Below are 18339 nucleotides of genomic sequence, written 5' to 3'. Positions count from 1 at the left end.
ACATAGTCCCTAATAGAACCTGTGTGTTTAAGCCTTTTAAGGCTCTTCCTAGCCAAGAAGGTGGCATTCTCGGGATAGAAGTGTTTCTTTAACTCAGTTTTGAAATCATCCCAAGTGTCTATGGTGCACGTACTTCTCTCTATATCGGCATGCTTTCTACGCCACCATAGAGTTGCATCATCAGTGAGGTAAAGAGTAGCGGTCTGTACCTTTGATGCCTCATCATTAAGTGCCATTGCCTCGAAATACCTCTCCATGTGCCATAAAAAGTTATCGATTTCCCGTGCATCTCTCTTCCCAGGGAATGGCTTGGGCTTTGGCACCTCCATCTTAGGCACTTCTCGTGAGGTAGTAGCTCCCCCGGCCACCGCCCTTTTACACAAAGCCCAATCCTCACGTACCTCGGCAACACAAGCTTCTATCTTGGCCAACGCCTCCCGCATTTGATCCTTGAAGGTGGAAATGTCCTCCCACACATGAGCCTTAAATGATGCAAACTCCTCCTTTTGGTCATATGCCATGGTGTTGAGAGTACTCAATAGGGACTCCTTGAGCTCTCCTTCGAGCTCCTCCCCACTTTGCTCTACAACGTCGAGGCGTCCCTTCACCTCGCCCATTGCTAGCTCCACCCGAGCTAAGCGAGACTCCATAGCACAACCAACATCTACGGACTTGTCTTTGCTCCTCTTTTGCTTCCCAGTGTTGGGGTTTCCCTCCCTTCCACGGTTCTGCTCACATGTTGCAACGTCGTGTACCTCTGAAAGGTTAGACATAATGCTTATCCCACAAGCTTGGCTCCCTCGCAACCGAAGATCTGATACCACAACTGTCACTGCCTCAGACCTTTCTAAGCAACCGCGCCGGCACTTAGCACTCCCACTAGCACTAAGTCAGCCTAACCACCCTCCTTAAGGGATTTGGGAAGAGAAGAAGTGAACACAAGAGTGAGCTTGGAAAGAATGAACTTGTATTGCACTAAAGAACTCTTGAGTACAAGTCTTGAGAACTCACTTGCTTGGTGCCTTGGCTAAATGAGGGCACCTCTATTTATAGGCACTCCTAGTTACAATGAATGGCTAAGATATGTACATGTGTCTTACATCCAACGGTTGGGAAGGAAACTAGAAGCTTCCCACCTCCTTAGTGGAGAACTCTAGAAACCTCCCATAATATTTCCTTATAAAATATCTAGAGTTCCACACTTTGGTAGAAATCTCTAGAAACTGGGCCTCTTACTAAGCCATTGGGCTTGGCTTGTGGGCCTTCAGTGGGCAGGCTGTGACAACGTTGACACTAAGGAAATCAATGACAATAAGGAGTCCAAAGAAGATGCCTTTTGGAATCTATAAAAAAGAAAGTGTTGTATTTGATAGCATAATTTTCAATTTTTTTTTTTTTTTAAAGGAAGGGTGATTAAGTAATCCATGGAGACAGATTTTTAGATAATTAGGCAATTCATGGCATGACAATACTTCAAGATGTCGAGGATCAATATTGGTTAACATGTATATATATGTAGATATATTTTAATCAGTGAGACACAAGATACACTAAAGATGTATATGAAAATGGTCTAGAAATGCATAAGATGTTTAGGATACATATAGAATACAATTTTAAACTACAACATGCCATAATGAGCAGTACATAGGTTCAACCATAGGACATTAGATGGTGGGACCCAATATCCACCTTGGCCGATCAGTTGGGACTAAAATTATTTGTACAAATAGGTTGCAAGTGATGGGAGCATAGACTAGGGCAGGTCAGGTCCATGAAGCATCCAATGAAGATTATTTTCAGAAATTTTAATACCTTGGAAGTGAACTGCAAGGATGCCAGTTGGTAATTTGAAATTTAAAGAAAATGGCAAGGTCAAAATATAGGATTTGGGCATAATTATATATTGCATTTCTGGTATGGTTTGATATGGGCCTTACTGTATATGCCATGTTTATCAATAATATATCATAACGTCATAATGTTGATGCGCAGTATCTGATCCAGTAATAGATTTGACTAATCTCCTCTTGCATGCAAGATTTACAGTACAAAAATTAATGGGGAGGAAACGGATTACCTGAGAACCTCAAGTGTAGTTCCTCCATCCAATTTTAACTCTTTCCCACTCAACCAATACAAGGAACTCGTTTGCCACAACTCTTGTATTCGTTGGGAATATATACTAATTCTCTCACCTATAGGTAAAAATATATGGAAGCAATTTTACTTCACCTATGGTCAAGGCAGAATACCTTGATAGATCTTTCGGTTATAGAGACTCTTTACTCTTACCATATAAGATATGTGATTAAGGAGTCTTCCCTCAGAAATCCCATCTTAAATGGCTTTTTAACATTGAAGCTAGTAACTCTTCTCTTCCACCATAGCAGTAAGCTAGCAATCAACACCTGGTTTTTCCACTAAATCCCAAAACAATTAAAAAAAATTTCCCATATAGAAATAGAGAAGGGGCACTGAAGAAAAATATGATTGATATTTTCTTCGGCCATCCCACAGAGATGACAGCAAGAGGCCAAGTAAACACCTTTGCTTTTAATGATCTCGTCTGTAGGAAGCTTGCAGTGAACCAGCCGCCATCCAAAAGTAGAATATCTAGGGGGTAAGTCCTTTTGCCAAATTAACGAGGCCCAGGGCACCTTAGGCGATTCCTTTCTAATGACCTCCCAAGGTTACGCCGTGGAGAAATTCCCCATAGGCATTAAAGACCAAACGCTTACATCTTCCGTGTGCACACAAGGAATTTTAATATTTTTTATCTGATTAAATCTGCTTAAGCAAAGGAGCATTTACCTCTAGAAGATGCCATTGTCCCTCTCTAAAAAAATCTCCCACTGTAGCAAAAGTGATTAGAGAACTGGAATTCTCTAAGTTGATCTCCTCCATTATAGATCTCTGTCCCCACCATTTATCCTTCAAAAAATTAGCAAGATGACCATTACCAATAATCCATCTTTCCTTGTCGTCCACAAAACTCCACATTTTTTTGATTCCTGAGGCAATTGAGGAGGGGCGACAGTCTCTAAGAGTTCTTCCATCTTTCTTGACAAATCTAGCTCTGAGAAAAGAAGCAGCAGCAGATTTTTCCTTTCTCATTCTCCAGACAAGTTTGCAGAGCATGGCCTTGTTAGAATCTCTAAGCCTCCTTATTCCCACCCCCCTTCCACCTTTGGCTTGCACAAGGTGTCCCACTTGACAGTGATCGACCTCACCGTGTCAATCTCCCCTGTCCATATAAAATTCCTCATCCATTTCTCCATCAGAGAAATGAGGGATGTAGGCCACCAGTAAACTGAGAAACTATGGGTAGGCATTCTAGAAATAACAATTTTTACCAATTCCACCCTCCCCACCATTGACAAGAGTTTTCCTTTCCAACCTGTCAGTCTACTCTTAACCTTGTCCATGATCGGAAACAAGGCCTCCTTCTTTATTCTTTCCTTGAAAATTTCCACTCCAAGATATTTTGTAGGGAAATTGCACATCAGGATGCCCAGAATGTCAGAGATGCATTGCTTCCTGGCAAGAGGGATTTTTCCCAAGAAGAGCTTGCTTATTTCTAAGCTCATACATTGGCCTGAAATTTCCTGATATTTAATTAAAAATTGTTTTAAATTTCTGACATACCTCATAGTGGCATTGGTAAAGATAAAGATGTCATCTGCGAAGAGGATATGACTAGGGGTAGGGACGCCTCTTGGACCCTGAAGCGGCTTCAATTTATTCATGTGAATCAAGGACTTAATCCCTCTGAACAAAACTTCTTCCGCAATAAAAAAGAGTAAAGGAGAGATAGGGTCCCCTTGTCTTAAGCCTCTCTCAACATCAAAGTACCCCTTCGGGCCCGCATTGACCATAATTGATATCTTAGTCGATATCAATATCTGATGCAGCCACATCACCCATTTCTCAGAGAAGCCAAACAGTGTTGTAACATTTCATACAGTATCGAAACTAGACAAAATCAGGTGTGCTGAAAAAGATAAAGTAACTCGCATGAAGGAACCAATTTTCAAATAAATCATTTTCACTGATGCCCCTAAAATTCCATCATTATACACTCTTTATATATAAAAAAGAAAACATCTAGCCTTCCTCTTCTACTTGTTGAGAAGAAGAGAAAGGTTCCTAAACAAAAGAGTCCTCTTTCTTATGGAACCTGCTATTGTTGAGTTATGGGCTTAACTAATACAGAATGGTCTATTGGGCTCCAAGTTATTTTGGTCTACCCCAAGTGGGATATTCCTATCCCAATCTAATATGAGAATAGATTAGGTTTAGATCTCGAGTATAAAAGAGGCTATTGATCCCTGCAACTATCACTTTACTATTCATTATTGAAAGAATTAACTCCTCTGACAAGAGTCAGTGCGTATAAGAGAAAATTCCAAGGGTAAAAGGTTGTAGAAGACTTTAGCTAAGGGACTACAACATGTAGTTCTTCTCCATTGCCTATGAGAGACTTTTCATCTAACATTTGTAGGATCAATTTTCACTCTATAGGTACGTTTATTATCTCATTACTTTCATGTATCGTGTTTTATCCCTGTGAGGGTATTTTTTTGTGTTCTAGTCTCTGGAACCCCCAACAAGTGATATCAGAGACACACTCTTCTGTGTTAGAATAGAAAAATGCAAATCACATTGAAGAGAGGTTTTGGGTTTAAGTTTAGTGGAAACGTAGTTGCTGCAGGAGTCCCTTGGCCCCGAAACGGGAATATGAAGTAGGGGATTACCACAATCATAGTGGTATGCAACATGTCGTCGGAATCATTTGGATGCGATGCCACGCACAACTAGAGTCTGATGAGTAATCCCACATGCCTGACTCGGTGTGGTGGGCCATCATCGTGTCAACTCAACAGGGTTTCTAGGTTGATTCGGCGAACCAAAGTGGGTTGGATAGGGTTAAATTGACTGATTCAACCCTAGACTCGTTGACCAACCTCCAAGACCCGACCCAGGCAATTGTTAGCTGATGACCCGACCTGTCGACCCAAATTCCTTGCCTGAAAACCCAACCCTAGCACACGGATGGGTGTAGACATCCAATTTTTTCACCCACTGATGACAATAATGCTTTAAATCAGCCTTTCAAATCAACTTGGACTCAGCTTGAAAACCCTAGCTCAGCCCGAAAACCCTAGTTCAACCCCAAAACTCTACAAGACCAAACCATGCCCCATCTTAAGGTAGTCCATGATAGAAAATTATATGTTGAGTAATCGTATTTGAGTATTCTCCAACAGTAAGGGAATGAAAAAGGATTTTCGGACATCCCTGGGTGAAATAGGGTAAAAGCCCTTTGTTGCGAGTCCCTAATGATTCTGAACAAAAAAAAAAAAAGGTTCGACAACTATATTAATGGATAGTACTCAGAAAGAAGATTCCAATAACATACGATGTAGAAAATCGGATACCAGATCTCCCAAAATCACACCTAGAAGCCAGAAGTCCTATGGAGGGTAGGATCAGCATCTATATGATTTCGAGGAATATTCTTTTTCCGTGGCTCCACGAAAATTTTAAAAAAGGTTGGGGCCACGTGGTTTTTTTTTTTTTTTTTTTTTTGTCATTTTTGGAATTATAGTCACTCTTTTGGATCCGAATCTCTACAAAATGGGGACTATTTACCCATCCTAAGACACACAATGTCTCCTCTCCTTGTGAGTTGCTGACCATCCCAAGTGCCTTAAAGTGTAGAGAAAGCCTTCAGTATTCACTTTCCCATCCTAACTTTTGCCAGCAGATATTTTGTCGAAATACTTGCCAGTTCCATTACATCGGTTTGTGTGCCAAAAGCCATAAAATCCAAAAATGCCCAAAATTCTAGAAAAAATCCCCCAAACTATAGAAATGCATTAAAAAAAGTCTTTAACATCCCTATCTTCTTCAGGTTCTTCCGAATCCCATTAGTATCATAATATCTCATAACTCAATCAAAATTCTCGTAGATATCTAGAAGCTGCAAAGGGTTGTAGGAAAACCATAATCTTCGAAGAAGAAAAGTAGATGGCCTAATCCACTTCCACTTAAGTTGGGGAAGCCCGTGGCTACACCAGTGGGTGCCACCCCTCTCGACCCCGAAACAGGGGTCGAGCACAAGTATAAACTTGCAACTTAGTTAGTCATAATGTAGGCTTATATGTGGTAGTGTATTTAGTAATGTAGTAATAACGTAGCCATGTGTGCGGTGAGGACTAATTAAGGGAGAATGTTCATTCTTAGGCATCTAATAAGAAGACTAGTTCAATCAAGTGGAGTGGGTGCCTAAAACACCTTCCTAAATCCATAATTTGACACTTACATTTACCTTTCGACCAGTGGGTCTTAGGCCCTACCCTAGGTGGCGAATCCAAATCTTATGTTTCACAATCCCCAATATTTGTCAATTTTTAATGTTCCTTCCCAAAAAACCCCCTAAGGGTTAAGGGAAAGAAAGCCATCCATGAAATAGGCCCTCATGTGTCCCGAACTGGGGATGTGGCAATAAGTGGCCCACTGATACGAACCCGAAAGAAAGAGAGGGTCTGAGGCCATTACCCTCACAGTGGTGACTCCACTGGGGACTGATGTCAAACTTCCAACACTAGATGGTACCATTAAATACAAAAACATTCTCCCTCCTCATAATCGTTTGTTTGAAAACATATTTGGCTAACTCATGATTGTAACTATATGTACTAATTACGTCATGCATCGTGCTCAAAATGAAATCATCTGACAAGGGTGCTCCTTGTCGTCCTAGCACCCCTAGAGAGGTCCACGGAGGTCATACTAAAGAATTGGAGATTAGATGATAGTCACTTCTTGTACAAGAGTGTTTGAGGTCCAATCATATGATGAAGATGTCCATTATTATGCAAGCACCCTCGGGTAGGTACGCGCACATTATGGTATTATGAGATCGATCGATGGTTTCTTCTCACAATACAATTATGCACACTCATTGCATAGATCCATCCACCCCGTGGCTAGTTGTTTAACCTCATGTGTAGTCACAAGTAATGAGCAGTGAAGCCACACCCCTTCATATAGTACCTTCTGGTATATCAAAAGGATCACGTACCTCGAGTATATAAATCATCTCAAAGGTAGTCAGTTCTATCCTATTGCTTCTACCGCATCCCCTTATAATGTTGGATATATATAAAAAACAGTTAGGGATGCGACAAGCTAACTCGTAGAATCATTTGCGATCTAAATTGGAATCCTCTTATAACATATTTTGATCATTGGGAAATGCTTTCCCAAGTGGGGTTCAATTAAAGGTTCTTTTCACTTTCAAAACTAAGAGTGCAGTCTCATTTGTGTTTATCCCCATAACTCTGGGGTGATTCCAACTAAGCTGCATAGAATACCGTATCACCAATCAGACACTTACTACAAGTCCAAAAGGAAGGATCATCAAGTGGGGTATACATAAGGAGAGTAGTACCCAATGATATGAAATATTTTATAAGAGTATTCTTGTTTAAATCAAACTTTTTGTTTCTTGTTCCTTGAAAATTAATTTAACCAAGAAGGGTATATTCTGGTTAAACTCTTATCATTGCGTAAACTAGCTTTGAGTGGATTGTTTGTTTGTATATAAGAAAAAAAAACCATTTTATGGGTTAGGCACACTTTCACGTTCGAAAGATTTTCCGCTATCTATGTGAACTCGTCAATGTAACCGATTGACTGGCCTGAGACTAGTGTCATCCCCTTCATCTCTTTAAAATTGTCTCTCTTTGGAGACATAAGACCCGGTTAGAATGTAACTGATTCCAAGGGACCCAACTAGCAGTGATATGCACCCAAAGTATGATGCTTCGGATAACGAAGACACAACACAGATGGTTAGTCTCATCAAAGAGTTCATAGAAGTTTTCTCTTGTACCTATGAATATATGCCTGGGATTGATCACGATATTATACAACATCATCTTCTAGTCTAATCTGATGCAAGGACTGTTAAGTTAAAGCCAAGAAGAATGCATCTGTAATGAAGTGAGAAGGTTAGGGAAGAAGTTGTGAAGCAATGGTACATTGGCTTCCTATAGGTGGTTGAATACCCTAAATGATTGGCCCATATTGTCTCAGTCCAAAAAAAAAAAAAATTTAAAGATGGAAGGGTGCAAATGTTTGTTGATTCCAGGGATCTCAACAAAGTCAGCCCAAAAGATGACTTCCCTTTGCCTCATAATGATGTATTGGTAGATAACATATCAGGGCATGCCTTGTTATCATTTATGGAGAGATTCTCATGATATAATTAGTTGAGCGTGCACCCAAAGGACATGGAGAAGATAACCTTCACCACTCCATGGGGAATATAATGCTAAAAAGGTGATGCCGTTTGGGCTGAAAGATGCCAGAGCCGTATATCGAAAGGCAACTATAACGATCCGGCATGATGTGATTCACAAAGAAGTGAAAGTCTATATAGATAACATGATAGTAAAGTCAGCAAACCAACAATGGCATATAGCAAGTTCTTCGAAAGGATTAAGAAGTATCAATTGAGGTTGAACCCTCAGAAGTGTGTGTTCGACACAACAACATAAAAATTGCTGGAATTTCTGGTGACTGATAGAGGCATTGAAGTTGACACCATTATAATCAAGGCAATTCAAAACATTCCTACACCCCAAACAGAGAAGGAAATACGACGGTTCCTCGGGAACTTTCAGTATACTAGTCAGTTCATAGGTCAATAGACTACATTATATGAACCAATCTTCAAGCAACTGAAGAAAGATCAAAGGAATGGAATCCATAATGTCACAAGCATTTGATAAATCATGGGATATCTGGTAAATCCACCCGTCCTAATGCCACCAACCCCTGGAGAACCACTTTACCAATATGTCTTCTTGCTGAAGAAAGAGGAACACCAAATCAATTACTTCCATCTTTACACACCCACGAATACTGAAATAAAGTGGACAAAATTTCTAAAGATAAAATGGAGAAAGACATGTGAGAAGTAATTACCATAAATTACTAAAACAGCTTTGAAAAACGATGCCATTAAAATAAATAAATAAATAAAAATAAACTCTCACGCCGTCCTCTCTCTCTCTCTCTCACACACACACACCCGTTCCTTTTATTTTTCTATCTTGCCAGAATCTAATTTTATATTATTCTATATTTATATTGAAAAAAAAAACTCTATATTTTTCCCCAACTGCTTTCCTAATTTCGTTTTAGTTTCTTAATCAATAATAACTCTCTAATGAGCTATTATTTATCATCACTTTTGTTGATTTTTTTTTATTAGTTTCTTTACTTATTTAAAAAATTATTTTTAGTTTCTTTATTAAACTCTCACACCCGAGCTCTATCTCTAATAGTCTAATATTTAGAAAGTAATATTAGTTTTTAAATAATAGTTTCTTTATTTAGATAAAAATTATTTTCTTTGTTAAAATCACTCACCCTCCATTCTCTCTCTCAAACTCTCACGCCTTTCTATTAAAAAAATCAACTAAATATTATCACTCTCACGTTTTCAAAAAAAATAAAAACTCATACTCTCACGCCCTATCCCCTCTCTCTCCCAAACACATATGTTCCTTTCTCTTTCTATCTTGCCAGAATCTAATTTTATATTATTCTATATTTATACCAAAAAAAGAAAAAAGAAAAATCTATATCTTTCCCTATAAGAGGAAATATTGCAATAATGGCTACTTCCACCAATGATCAGCTTGGCAAGAAGATTTGGGATGAGGTCAAGCTTGGTATGCTACTCAATCAAGGGATTGGTGATAAACTGGTCATTGGTGGAAGTAGCCATTAGTGCAATATTTCCTCTTATATTCCCCAATTGCTTTCCTAATTTTTTCTAATTTCGTTTTAGTTTCTTAATCAATAATAACTCTCTAATGTGCTATTATTCATTTCTTCTTTCCTTTTTATAATTTCAAATTGTGTGTTCTAATACTGATAAAAATCAAAAACCAAAGAAGGAATAAAAGACAAACAAAAAATCTAAAGTCGAAATCCTAGAGCTTAAAGATGTTCTACTCACACAGCTTTCTCACAAAGAGAAGTCCTTTACGGACGATTTGGATGGCAGCGCATATGCAACAGATTATTATTTCTTCTGATGTTGCCTTTAGATTGTATAATGTTTTGGGAAGTCCCAATTGCGCTAAGATTGTCAGCGCACCTTATATTGGGTGTTGGTGTTATATATTCAAAGAAGGTGGAGTATCTTTGGCATGATAGCAATAGGATATGGCAGTCAATAAATATTGTCTTTCACTTAAGAGATGTTAATCTACCAGAGGATGCAACTCATGCTCCATTTTACGTTGTTACTTTCTCATAAACATTTGAGCTTGATGCCTGCAATTTGGATAATTTGTTCTCTTTTGATGGGTAATATTTTTCGGGCCTGCTATCCTATGTGTATCTTATGTTCTGTTCAACTTGTTGATTTAATGTTTGTATTTTGCTTCTCAGATCACCATATAATCATCTCAAGAGTTGTGAAGAGACTACACTGACAGGTTTTAGTCTTGGATAATTGGTGCTTGCATTTGAGAACTTCTTTTATTTATTTATTTATTTTCTTAACGTTCTATCTGAAAATATATTGGAATTGTACAATATATGAGTAAATGTTTGGTTTTATCTTGTTTACAAATCAGTTCCCCGCTGAAGGAAATCCTTATAGTCATCGATACTTATAGCTTCTAATATTTTGAATGCCAAGTATTATTCAACATTTGACAAGGACTTTTGCTCTTTATAGGACATTAGAATGGATATACCTCCTCCTGCAAAGATTCCAGAAATTAATGCAATGGAAGAAGAGTATATTTCTTCTATATCCTATGTTTCTTCATCCTATGATTGTACTTTTGAATTTATAGGAATAAAAAATGCAAGGCAGATATTTACACATTGGAATTATAAATTTCTCGGTAATACCAGTTCATGGAAGTTGTAAACTAGATTATTGCTTTCTTTTTTTTGGGGGGGGGGTGAGTTGGTGGTGCAGGTTTGTGAAGGACTATTTGGATTGGACCGGTGGTGTTAAATTTGTTTTTATCAACTGATATCAAGTCTGAATATTAGATTGTTCTTAATTTCTGATTATTTTTTATTTCTTCAGTGATATAATGGGTGAAGAAAGAATTTGACCCAATTCCATGGCAATTAGAGAGTCACAACTACTAGATAAGACTTCCAAGGCTCCCTACCCTATTATTGGGACCTTCGAGTAGTACAGTCTTGGTATGGATTATGCTCCTCATAAATCTTTTTTATGTTTCTTAATTTTTATGTTAATGGATATGATACATTGGCAAAATGATCGATTTTATTTACCCGTATCAATATTTTGAATGCATTTATGGATGGTCTTAATCAAAATCTATGCATTGATATATATATATATATATATATATTTTTTTTTAATTCATAGTTCCTTTGTTCTTGGACTTCTTTTTGTTCCTACAGTTCCAATTTTCTTAGTTTACATATGTATAGAATAAAAATTTTAAAAAATATTGGAATTTTTGTAGGTCCTTATCGCTGATTGAGCTCGGAGGAGTCGATGGTTTCAATTACCAATAGAGTTTTTTTCTTTTCATCTTATGCAATGTAAGTGATATCATGCAGTTTACCAAAGTGTTTCCAATGATTTACTCTTGAGTGAGTATCTAAATCTGAAATCGGTAAAAAATATGAATTATTTCTTTCAAATCCCTTTGTCATTGTTGCAGATAAATAGAGATTTTTCTAATTCTCCTTCTCTCTTTCATAGTTCTCTTCTTAGTTCGCTTCACTCCCCCACTCCCTCGACTTGTCTCCGATCGAATCCAATCTCGAATATGTGAGAGCAACAATGTTGGCACAACTCTAGCATTGAGCAGCAGCGATCGAACCCATTCTTGAAACGATGATCGGAAGTCGGACTACTCTGCAACTTTGTCGACACTGTGAAAGATGTTAGAAATATGAAATATTTCTCTCAAATTCCTTATCATTATCAATATTTAAGTTGAAGATACTATGGAATTTCTCAATTTCGTAGGATAGACTATTACTTCTTCTTTTTTTTTCTACATTAAGGGCCTCATAATCTTATCAACTATAAAGGCATTGAAGGTTACTTGATTTTTTTTCTAATGATTTTTTATGAATATTTATTTAGTTGATTCAACCATATTTTGCTATCTTATATGACTACTTATTTTGAGATTTGTGTTCATTGTAGCAGCTTCTTAGAATGCTCTAATTAGCTATCCCTTGTTTCGGTGACAATTTAAGGAAAATAAGGTATAGAGATGTTGCTTAAGGTTTTCCTGTAAAGTAGCCTAACGACCAATTTGTGTTTTGAATTATTGTAGTAATTTTTCTTGTGATTTCAGTTTTATAAGTTATTTTATATACTTTATACTAAATAAAAAATTACAAAACGAATTTTTTTGCTTTAATTTTTAATATTGAAGAATGACTCATTTTCCTGACACTATTTGGTTTTCATCTCAACGCATTATAGTGCCATTCATAATGCCCTATAGACCTTTCAAGATACCATTTTCCTTTGAGCTTGTCTAACAATCAAAATAAATAAACTTCAGTTCCAAGAACATTGCATCAAACAAACAATACATACTAAAGTATTATGTACTCCAAAGTCACGATAACATTTTTTATATACATGTATACACATTCACATATTTGACTTATTTTTTATCCAAGAAAGTAATTTTGTTTTAACCAAAAAAAGGGGGAAAAAGAGAAAAAAGAAAAAGGCATTAATGATAGAAGAATTGAGAATAACATTTATTATGTTATTTATTTTGAGCTAGAGACCATTATTACAATCTCTCTCTCTCTCCCTTTTTCTATCTCAAACTCTATCACTCTTTCAAATCCTCTCACTCTCAACATATGCCACACATTTGCACATGTAATTATTATTAGTCTATGTATCCTATAAAAGTATGTACTTCCATTTTTTGGCAAACTTTTCAGCCTGACCTAAATGTCCCCATTTACAACTAAAATTACGACTAAAAAATTCTTAAAAAAAAAAAAAAAAAAAAAAAAACCAAACAATTATCCACTACCATAATTATCTCCCTCTTCCTCTCCCTCTCCCTCTCCTTCTCACTCCCTTCCATAAACGTGGGGGAGAATTTAGAAAAAAAAAATTTCTATAATTCATAATTATCCACTACCATAATTATCTCCCTTTCCCTCTCTCTCTCACTCTTTATTCGCTACACGTAGGTCAGATTTAAAAAAAAAAAAAAAAAACCCATAATTCATAATTATCCCCTCTCTCTTTCTTCCCTAAACGTGGGGGAGAATTTTAAAAAAATATCCATTATTCATATAATTATCCACTATCATAATTATCTCCCTCTCACTCTCTTTTACCTAAACGTGGGCGAGAATTTAAAAAAAAAAAATATAATAATAAAATAAAATAAAAATCCACAGTTCCTAATATCCCCCTTCCCTCCCTCTCTCTCTCTTCCCTTGGGACAGAATTAAAAAAAAAAAAAAAAAAAAAAAAAAAAAAAAAAACCCAAAAATTCAAAATTATACACTACCATAATTATCCCCCTCTCCCTCTCACTCTCTTCCCTAAACGTGGGGGAGAATTAAAAAAATAAATAAAAAAAACTCTATAATTTATAATTATCCACTACCATAGCTCTCCCTCTCTTCCCTATACGTGCGGGAGAACTTTAATAAAAAAAAAACCACAATTCATAATTATCTACTACCATAACCTTTCTATATTCTCAATATCTTTTTTCCTTTTATTTTATACTAAGAAAAAAAAAATTAACGTATATCTTTTTATATTCTCTCCCTTAATTTCTCTTATTCCCTTTCAATATATTCACTTTCCTTTTCCTCTCTTCTCTCCTTTAGTGATCCATGGCGCATCTCCTTTCCATTCCACATCCGTTTGCTGAAGGTGAGAGGGATACCGTGCATCAATTTCTTCTTGTTAGCTTTTGGTTTTTGATAAAATAACCATTTTCTTCTTCGATCAAAGCGAGGGAGACTGGGAGAACAATCGAGACTCTGTTGTCCCATATGTTGGAATCCTATTCCCTGATGGGTTCTCTATTTCTCTTCTTCCCAAAATTCAAAAATTTTCCTTTTTTGTTGTTTGTTCTGTTTGCAAACGAGGGATGGATGCATGAACAGTAACCAAGCACATCGTTTATGGTTTTCATGGTTCTCCTTTTTCAGGTGGGGGTGATGAAGAACCGAGGAGCAGCTTCTCAGGGAGGGAGGCATACATGATCAAGAAAAGCAAAACAGGTTCAGTAATCAGTATTGCACTACGTTGTAGCCTTGGACCAAACCGAGAAAATTAGGAAACAAATAATGAAATGTGTTTATATTTTTCCTTGTAATGATTTTAATATCTCTTTCCCTTCCTTTGGATGCACAGAACGATTGATCAAGGACTGTGATCGGGTATATTCTTGCTCATATAAAGTTTCTTTATTTGATGAAGTTGTTTTTTGTTTTTTTGTTTTTTTTTTTTAATAGTTTTTCTATTGCATTGGGGGAGCAGGATCTTTGTAGTGACATGGAATGTGGGTGGAAAATCACCACCTGGTCACTTGAATCTCAAAGATTGGCTTCACACCTCACCTCCAGCAGATATTTACATTCTTGTGTATGTCCTATTATCAATTTTATTTTTCTTTACAATTTTCTTCTCTTTTGTAGCTATGCAAATACAAGAAGATTAATGGAATCTGTTTTTATTCCATTCTCCAAATTTCAAGAAATTGTTCCCCTGAATGCTGGAAACGTTTTGGGAGCAAAAGACAATGGCCCTGCCAGGAAGTGGCTGGCTCGCACCCGAAAGACTCTTAATAATATCCCTGGCACAAGTGGCAGTGCTAGGAAGTTGCTACATGCCTTCTCCAATTCCTGATCCAATAGCAGAATTAGATGAAGATTTTGGAGGCTCCACAAAGCAGAAGGCCTCATCTTTCTTACACCATCGGTCATTATAGTCCTTGAGTCGTAGCATGAGAATGGACAATGACATGTCAACCTCGCAACTTGGCTGGATCGACGATTCAGTGTTTGTGATAGGGTTATTTTTTGTCAGGCCGAGTGATTATAATCCCAATTTCATATGGAGTTCGTCTGATGATGAGAATGCACCTAGGATCCCCCGGGTACCATGTTCTCACCAATGTCCTATGGTGGTTCCACATCCATGGAGGATAGGGAGAGACTATCTGGGTACTCAAGGTACTGCCTTATTGCAAGTAAGCTAATGGTTGGGATATTTCTCACGATATGGGTGAGGAGCAACCTGAGGGATGATGTACGCAATATGAAAGTTTCTTGTGTGAGTAGGGAATTGATGGGTTATCTTGGAAACAAGGTACATTGTTACATGAATCAGATTGCTACTTTTTCTTGATATTGAATCTATAGTCCACGTAAACCACCATGATACTGCTAAACTGATAGGTTACAGATTGGAAGGAGGAATGCACATTGTTCTGTAATTGTCTCATCATGGGAGTTAAGCATCCCTACTTCATAGTTTGTTCATATAATAACTATAATAAGTATGTTTGTGGAATTTTTATGAGGTCCATGTTTTCTATTATCCTTATGTTGGCTTTGTTTCTCTTTTGCAGGTCCAAAGAAGACAACCAACCTCATGTTATCTTAGACTTACGAAGGAACATCCTCAACTTCTATTTGGACATACCATTCTCTTAATAGCCTCTCTCTCTCTCTCTCTCTCTCTCTCTCAGTCTCAGAGTAGCATTTAACCATTGATTGTCTAGTTCTCTCTCTCCTACAGCCACACGTGCATTTGCACATGCTCTTTTATTTTACTAGTACATATATTGACTGTACAGTGATGTAAGGTTCCATAAGAGTCGATTCCGTATCTCATATGGTAAGAATAAAGTGACTACTCTCTCTACGATATTATTATAGAGAAAGTATCCGCATATGCTGGAGGAAAAGTATCTATGTGGACTTGCGGTTGTGATTAGATTTCATTCTAGCCAGAGCTGTTTAGCAAAACCTGAACCCACGACTTCCTCTTGTATTCGTCTTGGTGATGCTATGGCAATGCGAATTGGAATCTTAGAAGCATTGTCAAACTTCATAGAAGGATTATTGTGCACAAATATTGCAAAGAACTTTGGTCTTACTTCTCAAACTCATCTGATATTATTCTTGCAGTAGTGGAACTTGTGATAGATAATCTTACATTTGTCCACTTATTTTGACGATTGTAAGTTCCAATTTGTTCCTCGGTTTGGGTCAATTCCCTCCATGGTCCAACAACTATGAATTTTCCACTTTTGACTTAATAAGTTTTTTTTTTTTTTTTTTTTTTTTTTTATCGAAGGCTAAATATGTATATTGGAGAAAATTTTATAAATATATGGTCTAGTGAGCACGTAAGATGGAAATTTTTTCAATTATCGTAGAGTAACTTATTTAAAATTTAACCAAATGTGGTAGTTAATTTTTTGAAAAGAATTCTCCAAGCAAGGGGCATGGGGAGAATGCACTTAGAGAGTGTGACAAAATAACATTGTACATAGGAGGGTAAGAAGGTCATTCCATGTGAGGAGAAGAGAGACAGAGACACTAGCATACTTTTCCCCGATATCTAGAGAACCTTTTCCCTTAACTTTATAAACGGATTTGTTATCGAAGAAAAGTTTTTCCATTGCACAACCTAGAGAAGTTTTATATTTAGCAGATTTATTTATATCATGTGGATGGATGACATAGTAAATCTGACCATTGAATGTCTAGAGAATGATCAGGATTGACTAGATATGAAATTTCATTTCAATCTCAAATCTCCTATGTATGTCCATGCATCCCCTTGATAGTTGATGCACACTTTTGGACACCATTTGTGCCAAGGTCAGAAACAACCCATGCAAAAGCAACTAAATAATTATAGATCGCTAAAATTATGAAAGCTTGCACATTGAGAGGGAACTGATCAGTTGCAAAATACAAATCATAAATAAATATATAACATATCTTTCGAAGACCAGAAAGCGGCTTCAACTGATCAAAAGTCCTGTCCATAGGGATGGGAGAGAACACTTCCATACACCAATGATGGGCATGTTGAGGCAGAGCCTGTTTAAGGGCATTAGGTGTTGCCAATGCACGAACCTTACCTGCTCCTTGCTCCTTAAAACTGAATTTTCTAATATTTTATCAGGCCTTTTTGAGGATAAAGAGTGTTTTTTTGCTAAGAATCTAAATGTCATTGACACGAATGCTAGTCCATTTTTCCACTACTTCATAGCAAATGAATGGTTGATCCAATGTTTGGAAATTCTTAGTGCTATTGTCCTTTCCTTCTCAGCCCTTGCCATGACTTTACTTCCTCGAGGAACTTAAGTGATGGCAAGTTCCAAAAGAGAAGGACTCCCTAGCTTAGGAATATTTCTCTTCTCTTCAATATGTATAAGAGGAAGGCCAGATGTTTATCTTATATCTTATATGATAAGAATAAAGAGTATCTATAACCAAAAGATCTATCCCCAGGAGAAATTTTTCACACACCGTACTGGAGAAAAAGTTCGCTCAACTAGAATCACTACTTGCGCCCTTACAATATGAAGTCGATAATACTCCCAACTGTCCCAATACTCCATCAAGGGATTCTGCCTTGACAATGGGTGAAGGAAAACTGCCTCCATATATTTTTACCTTTAAAAATATTTGGTAACATATATTGTTTTATCCAAAAAAAATAGCATATATTCTGTGTAATGTATATTTTCTACCAAAAATAAAATAAAATAACATATATTCAGTGTAAATAAATATTAATTAGGTGCTACTTTTGAGATTTGACATGCGTCATTACTGAGTTCACGATCTTTATTTCCATTAAGGCAGGAGAGTTTCACTTATATATACAAGGTTAAACATGGAAGCAAGAGAAAAGTTTACACTTATATAGTCTAATCTAACGAGCTTGCAAGATGGAAATTCTTTCCATCATGGTAGAGCAACTAATTTAAAACTGAAAAAAAGAAAGCTGGCTCATCATGTGGTCCTATGCCCATACACTGGTGTATGGGCTTATCACCCACTCCCCTTGTTACACCGTGCCCTAAACTCTGGGCTAATTTCAACTTTTGGACATAGGTAATGCAACACAAGTGACAACCACTAGTTACTTGTCAATTTGCTCGGCTCTTTACATGGAAGGGCTACAAACCACTAAAGAAGTCAATGAAAGCCCTCTACCATTGGGGGGAATTAACCTGAGACCTAGTAGTGAGAAGCACCAAGAGAGGGCCCACACAC

The 18339-nt window shown here is 37.0% G+C and overlaps 1 protein-coding gene across 1 annotated transcript; it reads left to right on the top strand.

The window, feature by feature from the left end:
- Nucleotides 1-13883: 13883 nt before the first annotated feature.
- On the top strand, nt 13884-16151 carry LOC122071012 (type IV inositol polyphosphate 5-phosphatase 7-like). Its single transcript, XM_042635283.1, has 5 exons — nt 13884-13963; nt 14245-14316; nt 14450-14475; nt 14576-15549; nt 15669-16151. Exons 1-4 carry the CDS (start codon nt 13924-13926, stop codon nt 14942-14944), a joined length of 507 nt encoding a protein of 168 aa, XP_042491217.1. The 5' UTR covers nt 13884-13923; the 3' UTR covers nt 14945-15549; nt 15669-16151.
- Nucleotides 16152-18339: the final 2188 nt, after the last annotated feature.

This window comes from Macadamia integrifolia, unplaced genomic scaffold, assembly GCF_013358625.1.
Source record: "Macadamia integrifolia cultivar HAES 741 unplaced genomic scaffold, SCU_Mint_v3 scaffold_170A, whole genome shotgun sequence".
Taxonomy (NCBI): Eukaryota; Viridiplantae; Streptophyta; class Magnoliopsida; order Proteales; family Proteaceae; genus Macadamia; species Macadamia integrifolia.
The sequence above is the reverse complement of the archived record's forward strand: the minus strand, read 5'-3'. Positions and strand labels throughout refer to the sequence as shown.

What these genes read in the sequence shown, in the direction of transcription:
- LOC122071012 (XM_042635283.1), top strand. Translation starts at nt 13,924, where the DNA reads ATGGCGCATCTCCTTTCCATTCCACATCCGTTTGCTGAAG. An exon ending in TCCACATCCGTTTGCTGAAG is followed by an intron (nt 13,964 to 14,244) that starts GTGAGAGGGATA and finishes CTCCTTTTTCAG; the next exon opens with GTGGGGGTGATGAAGAACCG. An exon ending in GATCAAGAAAAGCAAAACAG is followed by an intron (nt 14,317 to 14,449) that starts GTTCAGTAATCA and finishes TTGGATGCACAG; the next exon opens with AACGATTGATCAAGGACTGT.